At 61.5% G+C, this 21,290-nt stretch overlaps 1 protein-coding gene across 4 annotated transcripts in view; it reads left to right on the top strand.

Moving 5' to 3' along the window:
* Positions 1 to 19,410, top strand: part of LRP1 (LDL receptor related protein 1) — an 80,931-nt gene extending 61,521 nt beyond the window's left edge. The window contains exons 46-89 of one of the 4 annotated variants that reach the window (XM_061416718.1): positions 28 to 156; positions 392 to 511; positions 733 to 846; positions 1,180 to 1,329; positions 1,406 to 1,528; positions 1,849 to 1,965; positions 2,145 to 2,273; positions 2,530 to 2,652; positions 2,733 to 2,873; positions 2,974 to 3,164; positions 4,022 to 4,205; positions 4,360 to 4,445; positions 4,583 to 4,702; positions 5,102 to 5,289; positions 5,424 to 5,629; positions 6,179 to 6,367; positions 6,921 to 7,069; positions 7,477 to 7,570; positions 7,692 to 7,808; positions 7,963 to 8,082; positions 8,447 to 8,569; positions 8,723 to 8,848; positions 9,335 to 9,451; positions 10,148 to 10,254; positions 10,359 to 10,491; positions 11,126 to 11,245; positions 11,397 to 11,519; positions 11,851 to 11,991; positions 12,079 to 12,213; positions 12,292 to 12,411; positions 13,356 to 13,624; positions 14,080 to 14,258; positions 14,741 to 14,847; positions 15,096 to 15,212; positions 15,675 to 15,851; positions 15,992 to 16,132; positions 16,241 to 16,414; positions 16,666 to 16,827; positions 17,218 to 17,392; positions 17,531 to 17,632; positions 17,773 to 17,837; positions 17,918 to 18,008; positions 18,109 to 18,253; positions 18,419 to 19,410. In XM_061416718.1, coding sequence (XP_061272702.1) covers positions 28 to 156; positions 392 to 511; positions 733 to 846; positions 1,180 to 1,329; positions 1,406 to 1,528; positions 1,849 to 1,965; positions 2,145 to 2,273; positions 2,530 to 2,652; positions 2,733 to 2,873; positions 2,974 to 3,164; positions 4,022 to 4,205; positions 4,360 to 4,445; positions 4,583 to 4,702; positions 5,102 to 5,289; positions 5,424 to 5,629; positions 6,179 to 6,367; positions 6,921 to 7,069; positions 7,477 to 7,570; positions 7,692 to 7,808; positions 7,963 to 8,082; positions 8,447 to 8,569; positions 8,723 to 8,848; positions 9,335 to 9,451; positions 10,148 to 10,254; positions 10,359 to 10,491; positions 11,126 to 11,245; positions 11,397 to 11,519; positions 11,851 to 11,991; positions 12,079 to 12,213; positions 12,292 to 12,411; positions 13,356 to 13,624; positions 14,080 to 14,258; positions 14,741 to 14,847; positions 15,096 to 15,212; positions 15,675 to 15,851; positions 15,992 to 16,132; positions 16,241 to 16,414; positions 16,666 to 16,827; positions 17,218 to 17,392; positions 17,531 to 17,632; positions 17,773 to 17,837; positions 17,918 to 18,008; positions 18,109 to 18,253; positions 18,419 to 18,559 — 6,080 coding nt within the window. In that variant the 3' untranslated portion in view covers positions 18,560 to 19,410. Of the gene's footprint in view, positions 1 to 27; positions 157 to 391; positions 512 to 732; positions 847 to 1,179; positions 1,330 to 1,405; positions 1,529 to 1,848; positions 1,966 to 2,144; positions 2,274 to 2,529; positions 2,653 to 2,732; positions 2,874 to 2,973; positions 3,165 to 4,021; positions 4,206 to 4,359; positions 4,446 to 4,582; positions 4,703 to 5,101; positions 5,290 to 5,423; positions 5,630 to 6,178; positions 6,368 to 6,920; positions 7,070 to 7,476; positions 7,571 to 7,691; positions 7,809 to 7,962; positions 8,083 to 8,446; positions 8,570 to 8,722; positions 8,849 to 9,334; positions 9,452 to 10,147; positions 10,255 to 10,358; positions 10,492 to 11,125; positions 11,246 to 11,396; positions 11,520 to 11,850; positions 11,998 to 12,078; positions 12,214 to 12,291; positions 12,412 to 13,355; positions 13,625 to 14,079; positions 14,259 to 14,740; positions 14,848 to 15,095; positions 15,213 to 15,674; positions 15,852 to 15,991; positions 16,133 to 16,213; positions 16,415 to 16,665; positions 16,828 to 17,217; positions 17,393 to 17,530; positions 17,633 to 17,772; positions 17,838 to 17,917; positions 18,009 to 18,108; positions 18,254 to 18,418 lie in introns of all 4 variants that reach the window. The other 3 variants (XM_061416716.1, XM_061416717.1, XM_061416715.1) reach the window with 3 other exon arrangements.
* Positions 19,411 to 21,290: the final 1,880 nt, after the last annotated feature.

The following is a 21,290-nucleotide window of genomic DNA, read 5'->3' as shown; positions in this document are numbered from 1 at the left end:
CAGGAAGCTCCTTGCCTCTCTCCCCAGCGGTGAATTCCTCGTGCCGTGCACAAGACGAGTTTGAGTGTGCCAACGGCGAGTGCATCAATTTTGGCCTGACATGCGACGGCGTCTCCCACTGCAAGGACAAGTCTGACGAGAAGCCGTCCTACTGCAGTAAGGGCCCCCACCTGGACCCCCAGGCCCTCACCTCCTGAGTCACCAGCCTCAGTCCCACGGGCTGGGGGGTGGGAGTGAGAGGAGCAAAGCCCCCGCCCTCCCCGCATCCCCGAGAAAAAGTGGGGAGCTCATGAAGGGGAGAACCACTGTGAGACCCACACCAGGCCCGAAGCAGGGTCTCATCAGAGGCAGCCCCCAGCCACTGCTCACCGCAGCCTGCTCCCACCTGCAGACACCCGCCGCTGCAAGAAGACCTTCCGCCAGTGCAACAACGGGCGCTGTGTGTCCAACATGCTGTGGTGCAATGGGGCAGATGACTGTGGGGACGGCTCCGACGAGATTCCCTGCAACAGTGAGTGGGACCTGGGCCAGGCCTCAGACCCTCCCCACCCCCACGGACCCTGCCCCGCCCCGGCCCTCACTGAGCTTTGGTCCCCAGGTCCCAAGGATTCTGGTTCAGGTCACGGTATGGTGGCCTCGGGCAGGCATTCTGGGCTGGGAGGTCTGGCCTGGGCCGGTCTGTCCCCCACGGGGAGGCCCCTGGCTGATGGCACCGGGCGGGCACTGTTGTAGAGACGGCCTGTGGTGTGGGCGAGTTCCGCTGCCGGGACGGCACCTGCATCGGGAACTCCAGCCGCTGCAACCAGTTTGTGGACTGCGAGGACGCCTCGGACGAGATGAACTGCAGTGAGCGACGCCCCCTCCCTGCCCTCTGGCCCCGGCTCCTCTCTGCCTTCCCTCTGGGCCCCCAGGGCAGCTTCAGCCCTCTCCCAGCCGACCCCAGCCCTGGGCTCCCCTGGGACTCAGGGAGGGGCAGGGAGTGGAAAGCGTGGCCAGGGCACATCCACCGAAAGACAGGGCTCGACTTTCTAAAACATGTGTGCGGGCCAGCAGCTCTGCGGGAGGGGGTTGTTGGGGGAGCCTGGTGCCACCCCTCCAGGCGCCGTACGGGCCAGCAGCTCTGCGGGGAGGGTGTTGTGGGGGGAACCTGGTGCCACCCCTCCTCCCCGCCCCTGCCAGGCGCCACTGACTGCAGCAGCTACTTCCGCCTGGGGGTGAAGGGCGTGCGCTTCCAGCCCTGCGAGCGGACCTCCCTCTGCTACGCGCCCAGCTGGGTGTGCGACGGCGCCAACGACTGCGGGGACTACAGCGACGAGCGCGACTGCCCAGGTCCGGCCAGTGGCAGGTATGCGGTGGGCAGCGGCCCCCTAAGGGGGGCATGCCCTCACGCCTGCCTCGCCCCCAGGTGTGAAGCGCCCCAGGTGCCCCCTGAACTACTTCGCCTGCCCCAGCGGCCGCTGCATCCCCATGAGCTGGACGTGTGACAAGGAGGATGACTGTGAACACGGCGAGGACGAGACCCACTGCAGTGAGTGACCACAGACCCACTCCCGAGCCTAGCACCCAGAGGACCCACGGGGGATAGGGCTTCACATCCAGCTAAGATTCTGTGCGGACCCCGCCCTCTTGATGCCTTCACAGGGAATGCCCTCCTTTGAGAGGCGCACCCAGGGCCTCACCCCTTGCCTCCCACCCAGAGCCTCAGGCTCTGAGAGGGGACCGTCTCTCCATTCCTACTGAGTCCCCCTACCAGGTGCCATGAGTGTCTCCCCCATCCATCCTGTGGCATCTATCTGCAGCCCCCCATCCCTTTCCGATCTAACTGTGACCTCTGTCCAACTGCCCCAGACAAGTTCTGCTCCGAGGCCCAGTTTGAGTGCCAGAACCATCGCTGCATCTCCAAGCAGTGGCTGTGCGACGGCAGCGATGACTGCGGGGATGGCTCGGACGAGGCGGCTCACTGCGGTGAGGCGGGGGCAGGGGGCTGGGGTCAGGTTGGGGAGGTGGCCCTGGAAGGAACAGACCACCCCCACTCCCAACAAACCCCACCGAGTGACAGCACAGCCGCGGAGATGTCTCTCCAGCTGCCCGGCCTGGCTCTGCCTGCCCCTGCATCTCTCAGTGTCTCCCTGTTCCCTCCACAGAAGGCAAAACATGCGGCCCCGGCTCCTTCTCCTGCCCTGGCACCCACGTGTGTGTCCCTGAGCGCTGGCTCTGTGACGGGGACAAGGACTGTGCTGACGGCGCTGACGAGAGCGTTGCGGCAGGCTGCTGTGAGTGGCGGGGGCCCCAAGGAGTGGGGTGGACGGTGCATGGCCATGGGCCCACTTTGCAGAAGGGGAAACCGAGGTCATGGAGAGGAAGGGGTCACTCAGGCAGCAGTGGCAGAGCTCTGTCCTCAGTCCAGGTGCCCAGATGCCCTGTCCAGTGCTCTGCCCACCCTGCTGCTCACACCACAGGCATGTCGGGGGGTGACACTCAGCAGCAGATGGGCGGGTGCTGAGGGGCTGTGTCTGCCTCTGTCCACAGTGTACAACAGCACCTGTGATGACCGCGAGTTCATGTGTCAGAACCGCCAGTGCATCCCCAAGCACTTCATGTGCGACCACGACCGTGACTGCGCTGACGGCTCCGATGAGTCCCCGGAGTGTGGTGAGCCCGGGGCCGCGGCGGGAGGGGGCCCTGCTCTCAGTGCACAGGCAGCCAGCCTCACCTGCCCCCTCCAACCGCAGAGTACCCAACCTGCGGCCCCAATGAGTTCCGCTGCGCCAATGGGCGCTGCCTGAGCTCCCGCCAGTGGGAGTGCGACGGTGAAAACGACTGCCACGACCAGAGCGACGAGGCCCCCAAGAACCCTCACTGCACCAGCCCAGGTGGGCCCCCCACGTGGCTCCCTCCCTGCCCTCGGCCCCGGCCCCAGCCCCAGGCGCCCGGGACCCAGCTGACTCGCCCCCTTCCACCTCACCCCACCAGAGCACAAGTGCAACGCCTCCTCGCAGTTCCTCTGCAGCAGCGGGCGGTGCGTGGCTGAGGCACTGCTTTGCAACGGCCAGGACGACTGCGGCGACGGCTCAGACGAGCGGGGCTGCCACGTCAACGAGTGTCTCAGCCACAAGCTCAGTGGCTGCAGCCAGGACTGTGAGGACCTCAAGATTGGCTTCAAGGTATGCTGGATGGGAGCCTCTGCACCCAAGCCTGGCTGGGATTCCTTTCTCTGCCCCTCGTTCATATGTTCATCTGACAAAGGCAATTTCAGCCCCTGTCCTGCCAGGCAGCATTCTAGGCCCTGGGGATACAGCGTTGAGCACAGCAGAAATCTCTCCTAGTTGGGTTCTGGTCAGTGTGGAAGATAGCACTGGCAGGCTTTGCTGGCAGATGAGGTCGGGGCGTGAGAGGAGGAGGGGCGTGTGGATGTCAAGCAGGCCCCAGATGCACAGGTCCATGGTTCAAGGGAGAGGCCAGACGGGAGAGGGAGTCTGGGAGCTGTCACCATAGAGACGGCATTTAAGTCAGCCGTCTGGAGAAGACCTTCACAGGGGCGAGTGGAGATGGAAAGAGGGCGGTCTGAGGCCTGAGCCCTGTGCATAGCCACACTGAGGGCGGTGAGGCGAGTGGGGAGGGGAGCAGCAGGGGAGCCTGAGCAGGGCCAGCTGCCAGGGCAGGAGGACAGCCAAGGGAAGAAAGTGTTGGAATAAGAGGTGCCCAGCTGTCAAATGACGCCAGCGGATCACATAAGACGGGCCTGAGCATTGAGCTGGGGATGCAGAGACATGGCGGTCACGGGGGACTCACACCAGTGGCCAGGTAGGGGCGAGAGCCGGATGGCTGGCGTGGGCCAGCTCAGTGCCTCCTCTGATGGGCAGGCCTCCATGCGGTCTGCCTCCTCAACTTTCCTGTGCCAGCCAGCCACCCAAGGTGAAGGGAGCCAGAGGGGCCCCTCAGTCTCGGGGTGACAGGTCTGCAGTCCCTGGGGCAGCCCAGCCCCCTGCCCATGCCCACCCCAGGCCCCCCGTGCCCGCAGTGCCGCTGCCGCCCCGGCTTCCGCCTGAAGGATGACGGCCGGACGTGCGCCGACATGGACGAGTGCAGCACCACATTCCCCTGCAGCCAGCGCTGCATCAACACCCACGGCAGCTACAAGTGTTTGTGCGTAGAGGGCTACGCACCCCGTGGCGGCGACCCCCACAGCTGCAAGGCCGTGACCGGTGAGATGGGGGTTTGGGGGTGTGCAGCTGGCCCAGGCCACCTGGGAGAGTGGTGGGAGGATGGGATGGCAGAGCTGAAGGCAGGCTGGGGACTGGCAGGGGGGTGCCAGAATGCACCCCGGCCAGCAGCTGAGCCGGCATCCTCTGTCTCTAGACGAGGAGCCGTTTCTGATCTTCGCCAACCGATACTACCTGCGCAAGCTCAACCTGGACGGCTCCAACTACACGCTGCTCAAGCAGGTGCCAGACCCGCCCTCCTCACCCCGCCGTCCAGCCCCACGCTCTGCACTCAGACCCGTGGCCATCCTCCCTGCCCACCTCACCAGCCTTCCATATCCTGACTCTTGGGTCACCCCTCTGCTCACCCCCAAATGCAGGGCCTCAACAACGCCGTTGCCTTGGACTTCGACTACCGAGAGCAGATGATCTACTGGACAGACGTGACAACCCAGGGCAGCATGATCCGCAGGATGCACCTGAATGGGAGTAACGTGCAGGTGAGGCTGGGGGCCAGGAGCCAGCCGCCGTCCCTGCCCAGAGGACCCTCTCTGTTTCAAGGCCATCTCCACTCCTCTTCACTGAGTCACTACACGACTCCACTTGTCCTCGCTTCTCTCCCCTCTGAGCCTAGCGAGCAGCGGGGTCTAGGAGACTCCTCTCTCTCCCTTCCCTTAATTAGCAGTGAGTTCTCCTTAGTCTGACCTCCCTTACACCTGTGCTCCCAGGCTCTGTGGGGTTGGGATGTGGTCTCTGTCATCTAGAGACCCATCTCCTGGAGCCCAGGCTGACACCATGTCCAGGGCTGGGCCTTTTCCATCCACTGTCCTCCCAGAGAGGCTGAGAGTCCTGGCCCATGTCACCCAGGGAGGGCCCTTCCTCCCCACCCCTGCCCACAGGTGCTGCACCGGACGGGCCTCAGCAACCCCGATGGGCTGGCTGTGGATTGGGTCGGTGGCAACCTGTACTGGTGTGACAAAGGCCGGGACACCATCGAAGTGTCCAAGCTCAACGGGGCCTATCGCACAGTGTTGGTCAGCTCCGGCCTCCGTGAGCCCCGGGCGCTGGTGGTGGACGTGCAGAATGGGTATGTGGGCAAGGAGGGTCGGGGAGGTCTGAGAGCAGCTGGTATAGTCGGGCACCCAGGTCCAGCCTCCCTGCAGGCTCCTGGTGGGACCAGTCACGGGATCTCTCCTGCCTCACTGCCCACCGGCCCGCCAGGTACCTCTACTGGACAGACTGGGGAGACCACTCACTGATTGGACGCATCGGTATGGACGGGTCCAGCCGCAGTGTCATCGTGGACACCAAGATCACGTGGCCCAACGGCCTGACGCTGGACTACGTCACCGAGCGCATCTACTGGGCCGACGCCCGTGAGGATTACATTGAGTTTGCCAGCCTGGACGGCTCCAACCGTCACGTCGGTCAGTGTGCCAGTGAAGCTGCCCTGGCATAGCCAACCTGCTGGGGACGGGGGTTCTGAAACTTCAGGGGATCAGGCCTCTGGGGCAAGAGTGGGCTTAAAAGCCACTCAGGGCATGGCCTGAGGACACCACCCACCAAGGGTCTGGGGGTTCAGAGCACCACAGGGTACGTCCCCAGAACCCACCTAGGCACGAGGCCACCACCGGCTCCCTGAGGACGGCAAGAGACAGGCACCTTCCCAGGCACAGTTCCAGATGATGGGCCCTGAGGAAGGTGTGGGGGACTGGGGCTGGGGTATGCAGCATGCCCCCACTTCCTGACAGGGAACGATGGAGAATACAGGGGCAGGACCCTGCCATCAGACGGGCCTGGAGTTGAGTTTCAGCTCTGCCACTCGCTTGCTCTGCGACCAGGGGCTGCAGCAGGGCTATGCCCACCTCACAGGGTTGCTATGGGGTTAAGAGGGCCCAATAGGGAAGGCGCCTCATGCTGCCCAGTTGCTGACCAGCGGCCCAGGCCTGACCCCCACACCCTGCGGCCCCCTGCAGTGCTAAGCCAGGACATCCCGCACATCTTCGCGCTGACCCTGTTTGAGGACTATGTCTACTGGACCGACTGGGAGACAAAATCCATCAACCGAGCCCACAAGACCACGGGCACCAACAAGACGCTCCTGATCAGCACACTGCACCGGCCCATGGACCTGCACGTCTTCCACGCCCTGCGCCAGCCCGACGGTAAGTGGCTGGGGCCTGAGAGCTGGCCACCGGCGAGCCAGCAATGAGGGGCCCTGGGGTGAGATGGGGCCCCACTGTCTCAGCAGGGGTTGCTGCCCCAATCCTTCCCCAGCACTGACTGAACAATGCCTGTAGACGCCCGGAGATCTGGAGGGGAGTAGACAGGCTATGGTCTGGCTCTCAGGAGTTACAGCCCAGCTGGGTCCAGCCCTGGATCTTATAGCAGCAAGGCCCCGAGGCCACCCAGCAGAGCAAGTCTGGGGGGAAACCCCCAAGGCCAGGCCCCAAAGGCAGACAGGCCGGAGCTGAGGAAGGCCCAGCCTGACCCTGAAACCTCAAGAGAGTCCTCCTGGCTTCAGCTCCCTTCTGAAAGAGCAGGGTTTGGACCTACCCCACCTCTGCCCAGGACAGATGGGCTGGGCAGCCTTTGAAAGACCAGAAAACATGTTCCCAGCGAGCGCTGCCCTCACCCCGCCAGAGGCTGGCAGCCGGGGGAGCAGTGGCCCATAACTTGGGTCCATTTGCCGCCCTTTAACCCCATTTCCCCCGGCAGTGCCCAACCACCCCTGCAAGGTCAACAACGGCGGCTGCAGCAACCTCTGCCTGCTGTCCCCCGGAGGCGGCCACAAGTGTGCCTGTCCCACCAACTTCTACCTGGGCGGCGACGGGCGCAACTGTGTGTCCAACTGCACAGCCAGCCAGGTGAGGCTCGTCCCCAGACCCCACTCACCAGTACCCCACTCCTCTTTGGACCCCACCGCCCGCTCGAATGTCCTCACGCATCTGGTTTTCCCACGCTAACACCCCCACATTTCTTGCCTACCTCTTGTCTCCCCACAGCAATACTTTTACACCCGTCACCTCACACAGACACCCGCACACCCTAACCCTGACCCCCTCCTCACCAGTCCCCCCAGCTCCAAGCTCCACACAGATACCCTCCGGCCTGGCCTCCCTGCAGTCCCCGAATCCCAGCCTCCCATCCAGCTCACCTTCCCCCCGAGATACCTGACCCTGCTGCTTCTGGGAAACACACCAGCCCCTCAAAAGAAAATCTCCTGAGTTCCCCAGACCCCCACCAACCCCTCTCGCCCCCACCTGCCCTCCAGTTTGTGTGCAAGAACGACAAGTGCATCCCCTTCTGGTGGAAGTGTGACACGGAGGACGACTGCGGGGACCACTCGGACGAGCCCCCGGACTGTCGTGAGTGCCCGGGCAGGGTGGCGAGAGGGTCCTACGTAAAGGTTCCCTGACTCTCGAGGCCCCAGGGGTCTGCACCCACCCCACCCCCACCGTCCTGATGCTGAGCATCCCTTCCTGACAGCCGAGTTCAAGTGCCGCCCAGGACAGTTCCAATGCTCAACGGGCATCTGCACGAACCCCGCCTTCATCTGTGACGGGGACAACGACTGCCAGGACAACAGTGATGAGGCCAACTGCGGTAAAGGGCCCTCCCTAGGACCTGGGGTTGGGTGTCTGAGCTCCCAGGGCAAGGGAGCTCGGCCCCGCTGCCTCTCCCTGCGGGAGACGGATCCCCGCCCTGCCTGAGTCCTCCACCCACCATCAGTTACCCTCCCCTCCCCCCACCCCCACAGACATCCACGTCTGCTTGCCCAGTCAGTTCAAGTGCACCAACACCAACCGCTGTATCCCCGGCATCTTCCGCTGCAACGGACAGGACAACTGCGGAGATGGCGAGGACGAGAGGGACTGCCGTGAGTGCCCCGGGCGCCGGCAGGGGCGGGGGTGTTGGAGAACCCGCATGGAAACACGGCTCACCTTGAAGTCCAGCCCCCGCTGCTTCTAGGGACCCTGCCGTTCTCAGGTTATGCTATTAGATGAGCAACATGAATTATATGGGGTGTGACTCAGTTTGCTCATAAAATCATTGTGCACATCATAGAGATGTGCAGATCCCGAAGACAAAATCACCAAGATTAGAAATAAACTGTCTGTTCCTGCAAGAAATTGCTGGCAGGACCAGGACAAGGCCAGGGCTTGGGGGAGAGAGAAGCTGTGGAAGAGAACTGTGGGGAGAGGCAAAGCGGGCCAGCCCTCACTCTCTCCCCAACCCCACAGCCGAGGTGACCTGTGCCCCCAACCAGTTCCAGTGTTCCATCACCAAGCGATGCATCCCCCGGGTCTGGGTGTGCGACCGGGACAATGACTGTGTAGACGGCAGTGACGAGCCCGCCAACTGCAGTGAGTCTCCCGGAGCCCACCCTCCCTCCAAAGGGCCTGCAGCTCCCGCCACCCGGGCATGTGACCCCCTCAGCAGCCACTCCCACCCAGACCTCACCTCACAGCACCTTCCTGAAAGGAGCCTTCTTCCTCACCCCGGCCACCCCCTTGCAGCCCAGATGACCTGCGGGGTGGACGAGTTCCGCTGCAAGGACTCAGGCCGCTGTATCCCGGCGCGCTGGAAGTGTGACGGAGAGGACGACTGCGGGGACGGCTCGGACGAGCCCAAAGAGGAGTGTGGTGAGCTTCCCCGAGCCTGCTCGGGAGAGGCGCCTGCTGGGGAGGGCAGGGGCTGCCCGCTGCCTGAGCCCCCTCACAGCCTGTGCCCACCATCTCCTAACTCCCCACCCCCACTGGCATTGGACATGAGCTTGGGCAAACCTGGGAGATAGTAAAGGACAGGGAAGCCTGGCGTGCGGCAGTCAATGGGGTCGCAGAGTCAGACATGACTTGGTGACTGAACAACTCCCACTGGCACCTCATCGGCACACATCTGCCCACCATCTGGGATCTGTGGATCCCGTCCCTGAAGCAGCTCCCCCAACTCATGTCCCCTCTGCCCCAGAAGCTCCCATTCCCCCAACATCTCAGAACACGGCCTAAGCTGCCACTACTGACCTATGTCAGGCTGGAACGTCCACTGGCCATCCTGACTGCACCTCTCGAGACCCTGAGGTCTGCCCCCTACCCTGTCCCTGACTGCCTCCTCAATCTTGCCTCTTCTAGACGAGCGCACCTGTGAGCCCTACCAGTTCCGCTGCAAGAACAACCGCTGCGTGCCAGGCCGCTGGCAGTGCGATTACGACAACGACTGTGGGGACAACTCTGATGAGGAGAGCTGCAGTATGTCCCCGCCCCATCCCCGCCCCCCAGCCCACAGGTGCCCTTCCCCGGGAGACCTCCGGCACCTCCCTGCTCAGCACCTTCCCCCACCCGTCGCCACCAGGCTGCACTAGGGCAGGTGGCCGCCTCCCGGGACTGAGGGTCAGGCCCCCTCCTGCCTCACTCGCGCCCCCACTTCATGTTGTGTACTTGAGTTTGTGCCATTTCACCTCATCTCATGTTTCTCTCCATTTTCACACTGTCCTCCCGGGGTTGCAGAGGTAGGTGTTTCTGATGTGCCCGTGCCCTGCCACATCCCTGCCACTGCCCCAGAGCCCACCTGTCCCCGTGCTGTGCCAGCCCGTCATCCTTTACTGGCCTCTCCCTGAACCCTGGTGCTTGTCTTAGTGGTCTTTCCCTCTCCACCCCTCCCCACACACAGTCTGTCCTGAGGGCAGGGCCAAGGACCCCATGCCCTCTGTCGTGTATCTGTCCCAGAGGGCTAAGTGTGAGTGTGCTCTGGGCCCGGCTGGTCCCAGGAGGGCAGCCAGTTGGCTTGCCCGGGATGGGTTGAGCATCTTTGTCATCATGCCAGTCCACTATGACCTTCAGGGGTGCAGGGACAAGTGACAGTGCTCTGCAAGGGCTGGAGATGCTCTCGAGGCTGAGTCCCTATGCCCACCCTCCTGGGGCCTGTCTCTTCCTGTCCCTCCCCAGCCCCCCGGCCCTGCTCTGAGAGTGAGTTCTCTTGTGCCAATGGCCGCTGCATCGCTGGGCGCTGGAAATGCGATGGGGATCATGACTGTGCAGATGGCTCAGACGAGGTGGGCAGGGAGACCAGATGGAGGGAGGGTCGGATTTAGAAGAGTCTGGGCAGGCCCGCAGGGGTGCCCAGGTCTGATCAGGACACCTCCTCCTGTGCCCACAGAAAGACTGCACTCCCCGCTGTGACATGGACCAGTTCCAGTGCAAGAGTGGCCACTGCATTCCGCTGCGCTGGCGCTGTGATGCAGATGCAGACTGCATGGACGGCAGTGACGAGGAGGCCTGTGGCACTGGCGGTGAGCCCTCCCACCCCACAGTAACACTTAATCAAGGAGCCAGTTGAAATCCAGCAGAAACCTGAGGGCCATGTCCATCCAGGCCCTGCCCCATGAGTTCCAACTCGGCTTAGTCGGCTGTCCTGAGAGGCCAAGTCCCTGCTCACCTGTGCTTTCCTAGAGCAGTGAGGCAGCACCTGCTGCTGGCCTGGGCTCGGCAGTCCAGAGGGGGACGTGGGGAGCCTGAGTGGCGGGAGGTCGGAGCTTGGAGCAGTGAGGGCATCCTGGCTCTGGGCTGGTGGGCTGAGGCCAGAGACTGGAGCCCAGGCCCCCTGACTCCCAGGCGAGGGATCCTCCTCTGTACCTGCTGCTGCCTGACAGTGGGCCCTGGGCCCTGCTCCACCACTGAAACAGGGCTCTCTGGACACTTTCCCAAAATGACTTCTTCTCCCCGAAATACCAGAGGAGGCAGTTCTGCCCAGCTACCTGGCCGGTGGTAGAAAATGAGGAAACCCAGGTTCTGTCCAGTGGGGGTTCCAGTGCTTTCCTGGAGTACCCTCTAGGTCTCAGCCATGGAAGGAGGGGTCTGGCCACGATACCCGGCCCTCAGTAACTGGGGGCTCAGAGCTCATTCTTTTCTCTTTGCTCCCTCCAGTGCGGACCTGCCCCCTTGACGAATTCCAGTGCAACAACACCCTGTGCAAGCCGCTGGCATGGAAATGCGACGGCGAGGACGACTGCGGGGACAACTCAGACGAGAACCCAGAGGAGTGCGGTGAGGCTCCAGGGTGGCTGTGGGGCTTCCAAGAGGGCGGGGTGGGGCGGAGCTCCAGACGGGGCGGGGCTCTCCCGCTCCCTGGAGGCCCTCAGCCAGGGTGGGGGTACCCCCAAGGCTGATTCTAACTCTGTCCCTCTCGCCGTTGCAGCCAGGTTCGTGTGTCCTCCAAACCGGCCCTTCCGTTGCAAGAACGACCGCGTCTGCCTGTGGATCGGGCGCCAGTGCGACGGCACGGACAACTGCGGGGATGGGACGGATGAGGAAGACTGTGGTGAGCAGGGGGCCAGTGAGGAGGGTTCTGGGGGGTGCCTGGAGTGGGGATGCTGCACAAGCGGTGGGGGTGGCCCAAGTGGGAGCTGTGTCTGGTGAGTCGATTCAGGGAAAGGGGAGGATCCACTGCCGGGAGCCTGGGGGCCTTGTCTTGGCAGGAGAGAAACCCCTGGGGAAGGCACTGAAGCGGAGACTGCGAATCTGAACAGTTTAACCAACTTCCCCTAAGGCTTGAGAGCCAGGCTTGGGGCCCCTCTGACTGAGCAGGGGTTCCTGTGGGAAGAAGGGACAGAGTGGTAAAAATCAGGACCTGAAGCCCCGCCCTCCCCTAGAGCCACCCACGGCCCAGACCTCCCACTGCAAAGACAAGAAGGAGTTTCTGTGCCGGAACCAGCGCTGCCTCTCCTCCTCCCTGCGCTGCAACATGTTCGATGACTGCGGGGACGGCTCTGACGAGGAGGACTGCAGCATGGGTGAGGGTGAGACCCGCGTGCCGGCTTGGGCGGGGGCCGGGAGGGACAGAGAACCTAAGCCCAGGCCTAGACTCACTGTCTCCGCAGACCCCAAGCTGACCAGCTGCGCCACCAACGCCAGCATCTGCGGGGATGAGGCCCGCTGTGTGCGCACCGAGAAAGCTGCCTACTGTGCCTGCCGCACTGGCTTCCACACGGTGCCAGGCCAACCCGGATGCCAGGGTAGGAAGGGGGAGTCCAAGAGGCGGGCAGAAGCCCCCCGCCGCGAGACTCTCCCTGACCCGGGCGTGTAACCCCCAGACATCAACGAGTGCCTGCGCTTCGGCACCTGCTCACAGCTCTGCAACAACACCAAGGGCGGCCACCTGTGCAGCTGCGCCCGCAACTTCATGAAGACTCACAACACCTGCAAGGCGGAAGGTAGGCGCTGGGAGAGGGCGGAGAGAGGGGCGGGGCTTACAGCAAATGAACCTGGGATGCGGTGTCTGCCTTTGGGCAACCTTGCCCAAGCCTGCGATCCCAGACCCACCGGACAGCTTCCTGAACACGGCTGGCAGCCGTGCAGAGGCCAGAGGTCCTGGGGTGAGAGCATCACCACTCACATAGTCAAGAGTACCCCACCTGCATCTTCCCATTATGTTTGTATCAGCTTTACTGAGGTATCAGTGACAAAACTGTCAGATATTTGATGTGTGCCAGGTGATGATCTGATGTACATACACCTTGCGAAAGAATTCCCCCCGTTGAGTTAATTAACACATCCTTCATTTCACATATTTACGTGTTCTTGTTTTTGTGTTTTTGTTTTTGGTGAGAACATATACTTTGATGCATACCTGCACTTTCCTCATGCCTCTATACAAAGACACCCCATATCCATGTACACACACCCGGGCACACACAACCCCAAACATGTTCTAGTGCACTCATATGCTCATGCACACCTACACGCCTCCATGGCGGTGCTCATGCACGCCCACATGTGTGTGCACCTATGAGCAGATATCAGACATTATGGAGCAGAGAGTGTGGTGATGCCTGCAGAGGCCGTGAGGAGGCAGAGGTCCCTGAGGCTGGAGGAGGGGGGACAGCTTTCTGGAGTAGCAGGTCTCCCTAGATCACCTCAGGAGAGGAGGAAGTTCAAGGACTCAGGCTGGAGCCCTCAAGCCTGGCACTGGGGGGGAATGAGCAGACGCTTTGGGCCACGTCAGATGGCTTGACTAGGAGAGGGACATTGTTAGGGTGAAAGGGGTGGGACTGGGGAGGGAGCACAGCTTACCCGGCTCTTTCTAGCACCAGGCCCGACACCCCCCAGCCTGCGCTTTCACCCCTGCCAACCAACATCTGGGCTCTTGTCCCTCCAGGCTCTGAGTATCAGGTCCTGTATATCGCTGACGACAATGAGATCCGCAGCCTGTTCCCCAGCCACCCCCATTCGGCTTATGAGCAGGCCTTCCAGGGTGACGAGAGCGTCCGCATCGATGCCATGGATGTCCACGTCAAGGCTGGCCGTGTCTACTGGACCAACTGGCACACAGGCACCATCTCCTACCGCAGCCTGCCCCCTGCTGCACCTCCCACCACTTCCAATCGCCATCGGCGACAGATTGACCGGGGCGTCACCCACCTCAATGTGAGTACCCAATCTGGGGTGGGACCTACATGGAGGCACGGACTGGGTGGGAAGTCTGCAAACAGCAGACGGTTCAGAGCAGAGTTTGCAGAGGACAGTGGAAGGGGCAAAGGCTAAGGCTGGCATGCAGGGTGACCTTCAGACGGCATCATGAGGCATGAACAGCAGGCAGGCAGAGCAGCACCATCGTCAGTAGGTGGCGCCGCCACGTGGCAGCCCGAGGCTGCAGGGCACCTGGGCACTTGGCCTTCAGCGTCAGAGCCATGTTCAGTTCCTGAACATCACAGCCGGCACACCGGGTCCATGTTGCCAAGCTCTTGAACCTCTTTGGGCCTCACTTTGTTCCTCAGTAACGCAGAGTAATGGTAACAGCAGGGACAGGGAGTGGGGGAATGGATAATGGCCAGGAAGGCCAAAGGCAGTAACCTCTGAACCTGTGACACCCCCTCATCCAGATTTCAGGGCTCAAGATGCCAAGGGGCATCGCCATTGACTGGGTGGCTGGGAATGTGTACTGGACCGACTCAGGCCGGGATGTGATCGAGGTTGCGCAGATGAAGGGCGAGAACCGCAAGACGCTTATCTCCGGCATGATCGATGAGCCCCATGCCATTGTGGTGGACCCACTGAGAGGGTGCGTGGGGGTGCTGTGGGGAGGCATCTGGGCTGAGGCTAGGAAGCCCCTGGGATGGAGGTGGGTGCCCAGCCCCCAGCATGGGTGTTTCCTCCCAGACCAGCCTGAGGTCAGTGTCCTCTGCAGGCCCCTGGGTCTTCCAGGCTGCGTCCAGCCCTGGCCGTCCCTGATGTCACCCGGGGTCACACTGGCTTGCCCAGCTGGGGCCTTGCTTCTGCTTGGCTGGCTGTCATGGGCAGCCAGGTTCTGGGCTTCTCCTCCGCTCCAGGGGGCAGCTCTGCCTACTGAACTGGGACCCGAGCAGCACATAGCAGTTTTAGAGATCTTTAACCTGGTCAGGAGGTTGACTCCCCTTGACTCTCTATGGAGGAGATGGACAGAACACCCTCCTCTCTGTGTACCCGGCAGTCTCTGTGTTCCCCTTCAGTGACCTCCTCTGGGAACCCACGTCCTGCCCACACTCACTTCTTGTCCTTCCCCAGCACCATGTACTGGTCAGACTGGGGGAACCACCCCAAGATTGAAACAGCAGCAATGGATGGAACCCTTCGGGAGACGCTGGTTCAGGACAACATCCAGTGGCCCACAGGTCCATGCTACAGGGGCGGGGATCGGGGAGAGGTGGGCTTGCTGAGCTCAGGGCCACACAAAAGTTGGGGAGGGAAGGGGGCTTGAACTGGGATGGGACAGAGGGGTTGTGGAGGCTTTTCTCAGAAAAGGTGACTGCGAGTGACCATGGAGACAGGGTGGAGCCATCCCAAATATGGACACCGTCCTGCTTGCTCCCCGAGCCTGGGGTGGGAAGGCCGGCCCTCACAGTGCTCTCTGCTCCCCCAGGCCTGGCCGTGGATTATCACAATGAACGGCTTTACTGGGCGGATGCCAAGCTCTCAGTCATCGGTAGCATCCGGCTCAACGGCACAGACCCCATCGTGGCTGCTGACAGCAAACGAGGTCAGCCTCCACCAGCAGTCTTGCAGCCCTGCCCTCAGGCCTCTGCCCTCCCCTCTGGGCCCAAGGCCTCACCAAGCACCTGCCATCCTCCTCACCTGGCCCTCAGCATCCCTGCAGTGCCTTTTGGGTCCCTCCCAACCAGACACCCCCAGCACCAGTCCTGTAGGCCTGAGTCCACCCTGACCCTCTGGGCTTGCTTTACATTCATTCATTCTACCAATGGATGTTGAGCTGCGTAGAGGCAACATGGGTGATAATGGGAACTTAGCACACGTAGGGAGAGGGAGCAGAAGTCACTCCTGACCCCACAAGTCAGGGGCTGATGGGACCTGTTGTCAGCAGGAGGAACAGGTTGAGGGGCGGTGTGAACAGGACGTGTTCAGCTTGAGGTCCCCGAGAGCCTTGGGACCCAGTGACTAGAGAGTGTGACTAAGGCCTGAGTCCCCTCTGACTTCTCCCCAGGACTGAGTCACCCCTTCAGCATTGATGTCTTTGAGGATTACATCTATGGCGTCACCTACATCAATAATCGTGTCTTCAAGATCCATAAGTTCGGGCACAGCCCCTTGATCAACCTGACTGGGGGCCTGAGCCATGCCTCCGATGTGGTCCTGTACCACCAGCACAAGCAGCCTGAAGGTGGGCAGAGAGGGAGAGCCCGGGCCGGGGCAGGGGAGGCCCAGGGGTGCTGTCTCCAGGCTGCAGCCTCAGGTTTTGGTGGGCAGGGGGGGTTCTGGGTCCCAGGACTCAGCCTTCTCCCACGCTGCCCACCCCTGCAGTGACCAACCCCTGTGACCGAAAGAAGTGTGAGTGGCTCTGCCTGCTGAGTCCCAGCGGGCCTGTCTGCACCTGTCCCAACGGGAAGCGACTGGACAATGGCACCTGTGTGGCTGTGCCCTCACCGACGCCCCCGCCGGACGGTATGCTCACGCCCCTCCCTGGCCCCTCATCCCTGCCCCAGAGCCCTCCTCCCTACAGCCCCTGAATCCCCCCTATGCCAGCTCTGCCCTTGACGACCCTTCCTGCAGCTCCTCGGCCTGGAACCTGTAACCTACAATGTTTCAACGGTGGCAGCTGCTTCCTCAACGCACGGAGGCAGCCTAAGTGTCGGTGCCAGCCCCGTTACACAGGCGACAAGTGTGAGCTGGACCAGTGCTGGGAGCACTGTCGCAACGGGGGCACCTGCGCTGCCTCTCCCTCTGGTATGGCCTTTGGTTCTCCTGCCAGGACTCGTGACCCCTGGGCCCTGCTGCCCCCAAGCCGCCTCTGCCCTGCTTTACTTCACCTCTGCTGCCCTCCCGCCTGCTGCCCCCAACCCCAGCGTTGCTATCCTGTTCTGCCTGCCTCCCCTCTACTGCCTTCCTCCTGCCAGGCCCTCCCAGCCCTGTTCCCCTGCAGTAGGGCCGGGCAGTTCAGTCAGCCACAGTCCTGCTCACACATCGTCTCCCACCAGGCATGCCCACGTGCCGGTGCCCCACAGGCTTCACGGGCCCCAAATGCACCCAGCAGGTGTGTGCAGGCTACTGTGCCAACAACAGCACCTGCACGGTCAACCAGGGCAACCAGCCCCAGTGCCGATGCCTGCCTGGCTTCCTGGGGGACCGCTGCCAGTACCGTGAGTGAGCCATCCCTGGGCCCTGGGCCAGGATGATGGAGGCGGGGGGTGGGGGGGTGTGCGGGTCACAGGGGCTAGTTCTAGGGAAGGAGCCCATTCGCAGCTCAGCCAGGCTCGAGGTACCAGGGCTTCTCCCCAGGGAGAGGTCAGCACACCCCTGCTGCCCCAAGGTAGTGAACCCTCTGGCATCAGGATTATTCAAGCAAAAGCAGTACCCTGTTGGGATGCTCCGGGACATCTTTGTAACCCTGGAGCCTGTGACATGGAGACAGTAGGGGGCTCAGGAGGAGGTGGAAGTCACCCCAAAGGCCAGCTGCCCCCCACCATCTCTGGAGGACCCTCATGACAGTGGGGCTTAAGGCACCTCCTCTCCCATCCCCTGAACCGCAGGACAGTGCTCTGGCTACTGTGAGAACTTCGGCACGTGCCAGATGGCCGCTGACGGCTCCCGCCAGTGCCGCTGCACCGCCTACTTCGAGGGGCCCAGGTGTGAGGTGAACAAGTGTAGCCGCTGTCTCGATGGGGCCTGTGTGGTCAATAAGCAGAGCGGGGATGTCACCTGCAAGTGAGTGGGGCCCACTCCCAGTCTGTCCCACCCTCCACCCACCTAACCCACCCTCCCAGCCCCGCCCCGCCCCGCCCCTTCCCAGGGTCTTGTACACCCTCCACCAGCCCCGCCCAGCCTCTGTACTCCTCCCTGCAGTTGCTCCGATGGCCGGGTGGCCCCCAGCTGTCTGACCTGCATTGGCCACTGCAGCAATGGCGGTTCCTGCACCATGAACAGCAAAATGATGCCTGAGTGCCAGTGAGTTGGGCCTGTGCCTCACCAAGGCCTAGATCAGCCTTCCCTCCCCCAAGTCTGAGCCAGACCAGCAGGAGCCTGCAGTCCCTCCCAGTTTCCCCGTGGATGGCATGCCCACTCAGCTCTGCCCCTCCCATCTGCAGGTGCCCACCCCACATGGCAGGACCCCGATGTGAAGAACAAGTGGTTGGCCAGCAGCAGCCTGGACGTAGGTGGCAGGGACCTGGGATGGAGGGCTTTGTGCCTCCGAGGCCTTTTGGACTCAGCTCCCCTCCTCTTCCCCTCTAGATGTAGCCTCCATCCTAATCCCTCTGCTGTTGCTGCTGCTGATGCTTCTGGTAGCCGGAGTGGTATTCTGGTACAAACGGCGAGTTCGAGGGTGAGTTGTGGGGAGTCTGGAAAATTAGGGCCACGATGTTACTGCCCTAGTCTCACCCACTCCTAGAATCCCTGCCCTCATGCTCCCACCTTCCCCCCAGGGCTAAGGGCTTCCAGCACCAGCGGATGACCAACGGGGCCATGAATGTGGAGATCGGGAATCCCACCTATAAGATGTATGAAGGCGGGGAGCCTGATGATGTAGGGGGTCTACTGGATGCGGACTTCGCCCTGGACCCTGACAAGGTGGGCTGGGAGGGCAAGGGAGGGGGCTTCCAGGACAGGGACAGAGGGCTGTGGGTGGGGCAACCAAACGTGTTGGGCTGGATGATGGAATGGAGGTAGGCGGAAGGTACCTAAGCCTCAGAGCCCAGTGCCTGAGCCCCATCTGAACCCTCTGTTGCCTTGCAGCCCACCAACTTCACCAACCCCGTGTATGCCACACTGTACATGGGCGGTCACGGCAGCCGCCACTCCCTGGCCAGCACGGATGAGAAGCGAGAACTCCTGGGCCGGGGCCCCGAGGACGAGATAGGGGACCCCTTGGCATAGGGTCCTACACCATCGGACTTCCCCAGAGAGCCTCCTGCCCCCGGCCAGAGAAGTCCTTCAAGGAGCCCCCCTCTTGCCCAGCCAACCCCTCCCCAGCCCTGCTGGGATGTATAAATGTAAAAAATGAAGGAATTACTTTTTATATGTGAGTGAGCAAGCGAGAAAGCGAGCACAGTATTATCTCTTTCCGTTCTCCTTCCTGCCTGCTCCTCAGCAACGCCCCCCCCCCATGCTGCCTTCCGGGAGGGGGGGAACAGGAAGGGGGCTCCTGCAAATTACAGGTATAAGGGAGCCCTGCCTCCCACCTTCCCACCAAAAACGCACCCCCACTGGGAGAGCTGGTGGTGCTGTGTCCCCCTCCCTGTACAAGACACTTTGTCAAGGCTCTCCCCTCTCACCACCCCACCACCCTGCCGGTCCCCTGAGGGCTGATTCTGGGATCCTGAGGAGGGTGAGTCCTTTGCTGCCCTTGTCTGGAAGATTTGGCTCTGGCCGAGGTAGGAAGGGAAGGATGGAGTTTTTTAGTTCTTCTTGGGGGAAGGCCATCCCATGCCCCAGCCCCCACTCCAGGGGCACCTCTGAGAGGCCGCGCTCAGCATCCCTCCCAGACAGGCCCTCCCCTTCTCCAGTGCCCCCACTGTGGCTCCCAGGGCTGGAGACTTTCTTTGGTAAACAACACCCCCCCAGGCTCCTCTCCCCTGGGGATGAGGAGGAAGTGGGGCACACCAAGGAAGGGCAAGCGGGCAGCCCCGTTTTGGGGACATGAACGTTTTAATAATTTTTGCTGAATTCCTTTACAACTAAATAACACAGATATTGTTATAAATAAAATTGTAAAAAAAAAAAAAAAAGGCGTTTGTGTCCGTATACCTGAATGTGAGACTCTGAGAGCTGACCTGTGCTTGCATGCTCCAGCCACCAGAGGGAGCCATGCTCTGTACTGGAGGAAGGCTGGAGCATCTGGTCTTCAGTGCCCTTCTGGCCTCCATCCCCGTTGGCTGGGCTGCGGCAAGGAAGCATAGAACTTTACCAGAAAGACCTGCTTCTCCTGGCTGTGTCAACGTGAGCCAGTGACTTCACCTGTCTGAAACATGTGATCTCTCTGGCCGTTGGACACTTACCTCCAGGATCTGTATTTTCTCTGCACTGTCACTTTAAACGACAGCACTGCCACCCATCCTTAAAATGCTCTTCCACAGTGAGAAATCCCACAATAAGAGATGAACACACTGGGATTGTGAACGACTTTCTAGTCCTTCAGGATGGTCCCATTCCCATTCGGCTGTTTGCTCTTGAAGCATTAACATCTCACACCTCATAGAGACTAATTACTCAGATGTCAAGAGTAAGAACCCTGGGTTCAGGAAAAGGAAGGCATTTGTAGTTAAAGCTGGGAAGACCAGTTTTCCAGGTCTCACGGACCACCAACAAACCCAGTTCACATCCCAGGTTGTTGATGACTGCTACAAAGGGGGTCCCAAGTGTGCCAAGTCGTTTCAGTCGTGTCCAACTCTTTGCAACCCTATGGACTGGTTCCTCTGTCCATGGGATTCTCCAGACAAGAATACTGGAATGGATTGCCATGCCCTCCTCCAGGGCATCTTTCTGACCCAGGGATCAAACCATCATCTCATGTCTCCTGCATTGGCAGGCAAGTTCTTTACCACTAGCGCCACCTGGGAATCCCAGGTCTACAATTCCTGTGCAGAAGGTCACACTGCTTTACATGGTCCTAGATTGAGAAAGGGTTACAGCCCTTTCCCTACAGTAGCAAATATGCTCAAAGAAGGCAGATTTAAGCATCTAAAGAAACCTAGTGTGTGTGTGTTAGTCGCTCAGTCGTGTCCAACTCTTTGCAACCCCATGGACTATAGCCCGCCAGACTCCTCTGCCCATGGAATTCTCCAGGCAAGAATACTGGAGCAGGAGGCCATTCCCTTCTCCAGGGGATCTTCCTCATTGCAGGCAGATTCTTTACCCTCTGAGCCACCAGGGAAGCCCAAAGAATCCTTACCCAACTCCCAAAAGAGGAGCATTGCTTTTCATTCCTCCTCTCTCCCTGGCTCAACTTTCTCAGTCTATTCCTCCTCTCTTGAGGAAGCTATGGATCCATCCACCTCCAGAAACAAGAGCCCTCCCCTTCCCTTTTAGCCTTGAGGTCTCAGCTCCAGCCTCAGCTTCCAAGCCAGTTCTGCCATCCTCCACTGGCTCCCTGGCTCCCTAGGGCCCCAGAGCAGAGCGATCTTCCTGGGGAAAAGGGGCGTCCTTGTTGATTGCTTAGAGGGAGGCTTGTGTCATCATCTGTCCACCAGGTGGCGTACACACTCCTGCAGCGCAGCTCATTCGAAAGGCCAGCACAGCCCCCTCCCTAGCATATTAATTATGCACCTGCCCTCGGACCCCAGTCCAGCCTCTCACTTCCTTCCCTGGGGCTATTCTGCCACACCCCCCTCTACTCTCCCCCAGCCGGCTCCTCCCCCTCCCCCAGCGCCTGTCTGCTCCCCACCACCAGCAGCCCCACCCCCTCACTCCCTCCCTCTGCCAGCCGTGCATCTGGCGCCCCCGGGGAGCCACTGATTCTCTGCCTGTCGCCTCAAGATCCTGGGCAGAGCGAGAAGGGCCCCCAGCTGCGGCTTGGAACACACACCCCTCCAGTCAGCATCCTTCCTCTGCCCACCAGGACGGCCAGGAGAGGGTCTACCTGAAGGCAGTGCTCAAAAATTCCCCACCT

The sequence above is a fragment of the Bos javanicus genome, chromosome 5 (genome assembly GCF_032452875.1).
Source record: "Bos javanicus breed banteng chromosome 5, ARS-OSU_banteng_1.0, whole genome shotgun sequence".
In the NCBI taxonomy this organism is placed as follows: domain Eukaryota; kingdom Metazoa; phylum Chordata; class Mammalia; order Artiodactyla; family Bovidae; genus Bos; species Bos javanicus.
Note: the sequence above shows the minus strand (reverse complement) of the source record. Positions and strands in the feature narration are given on the sequence as shown.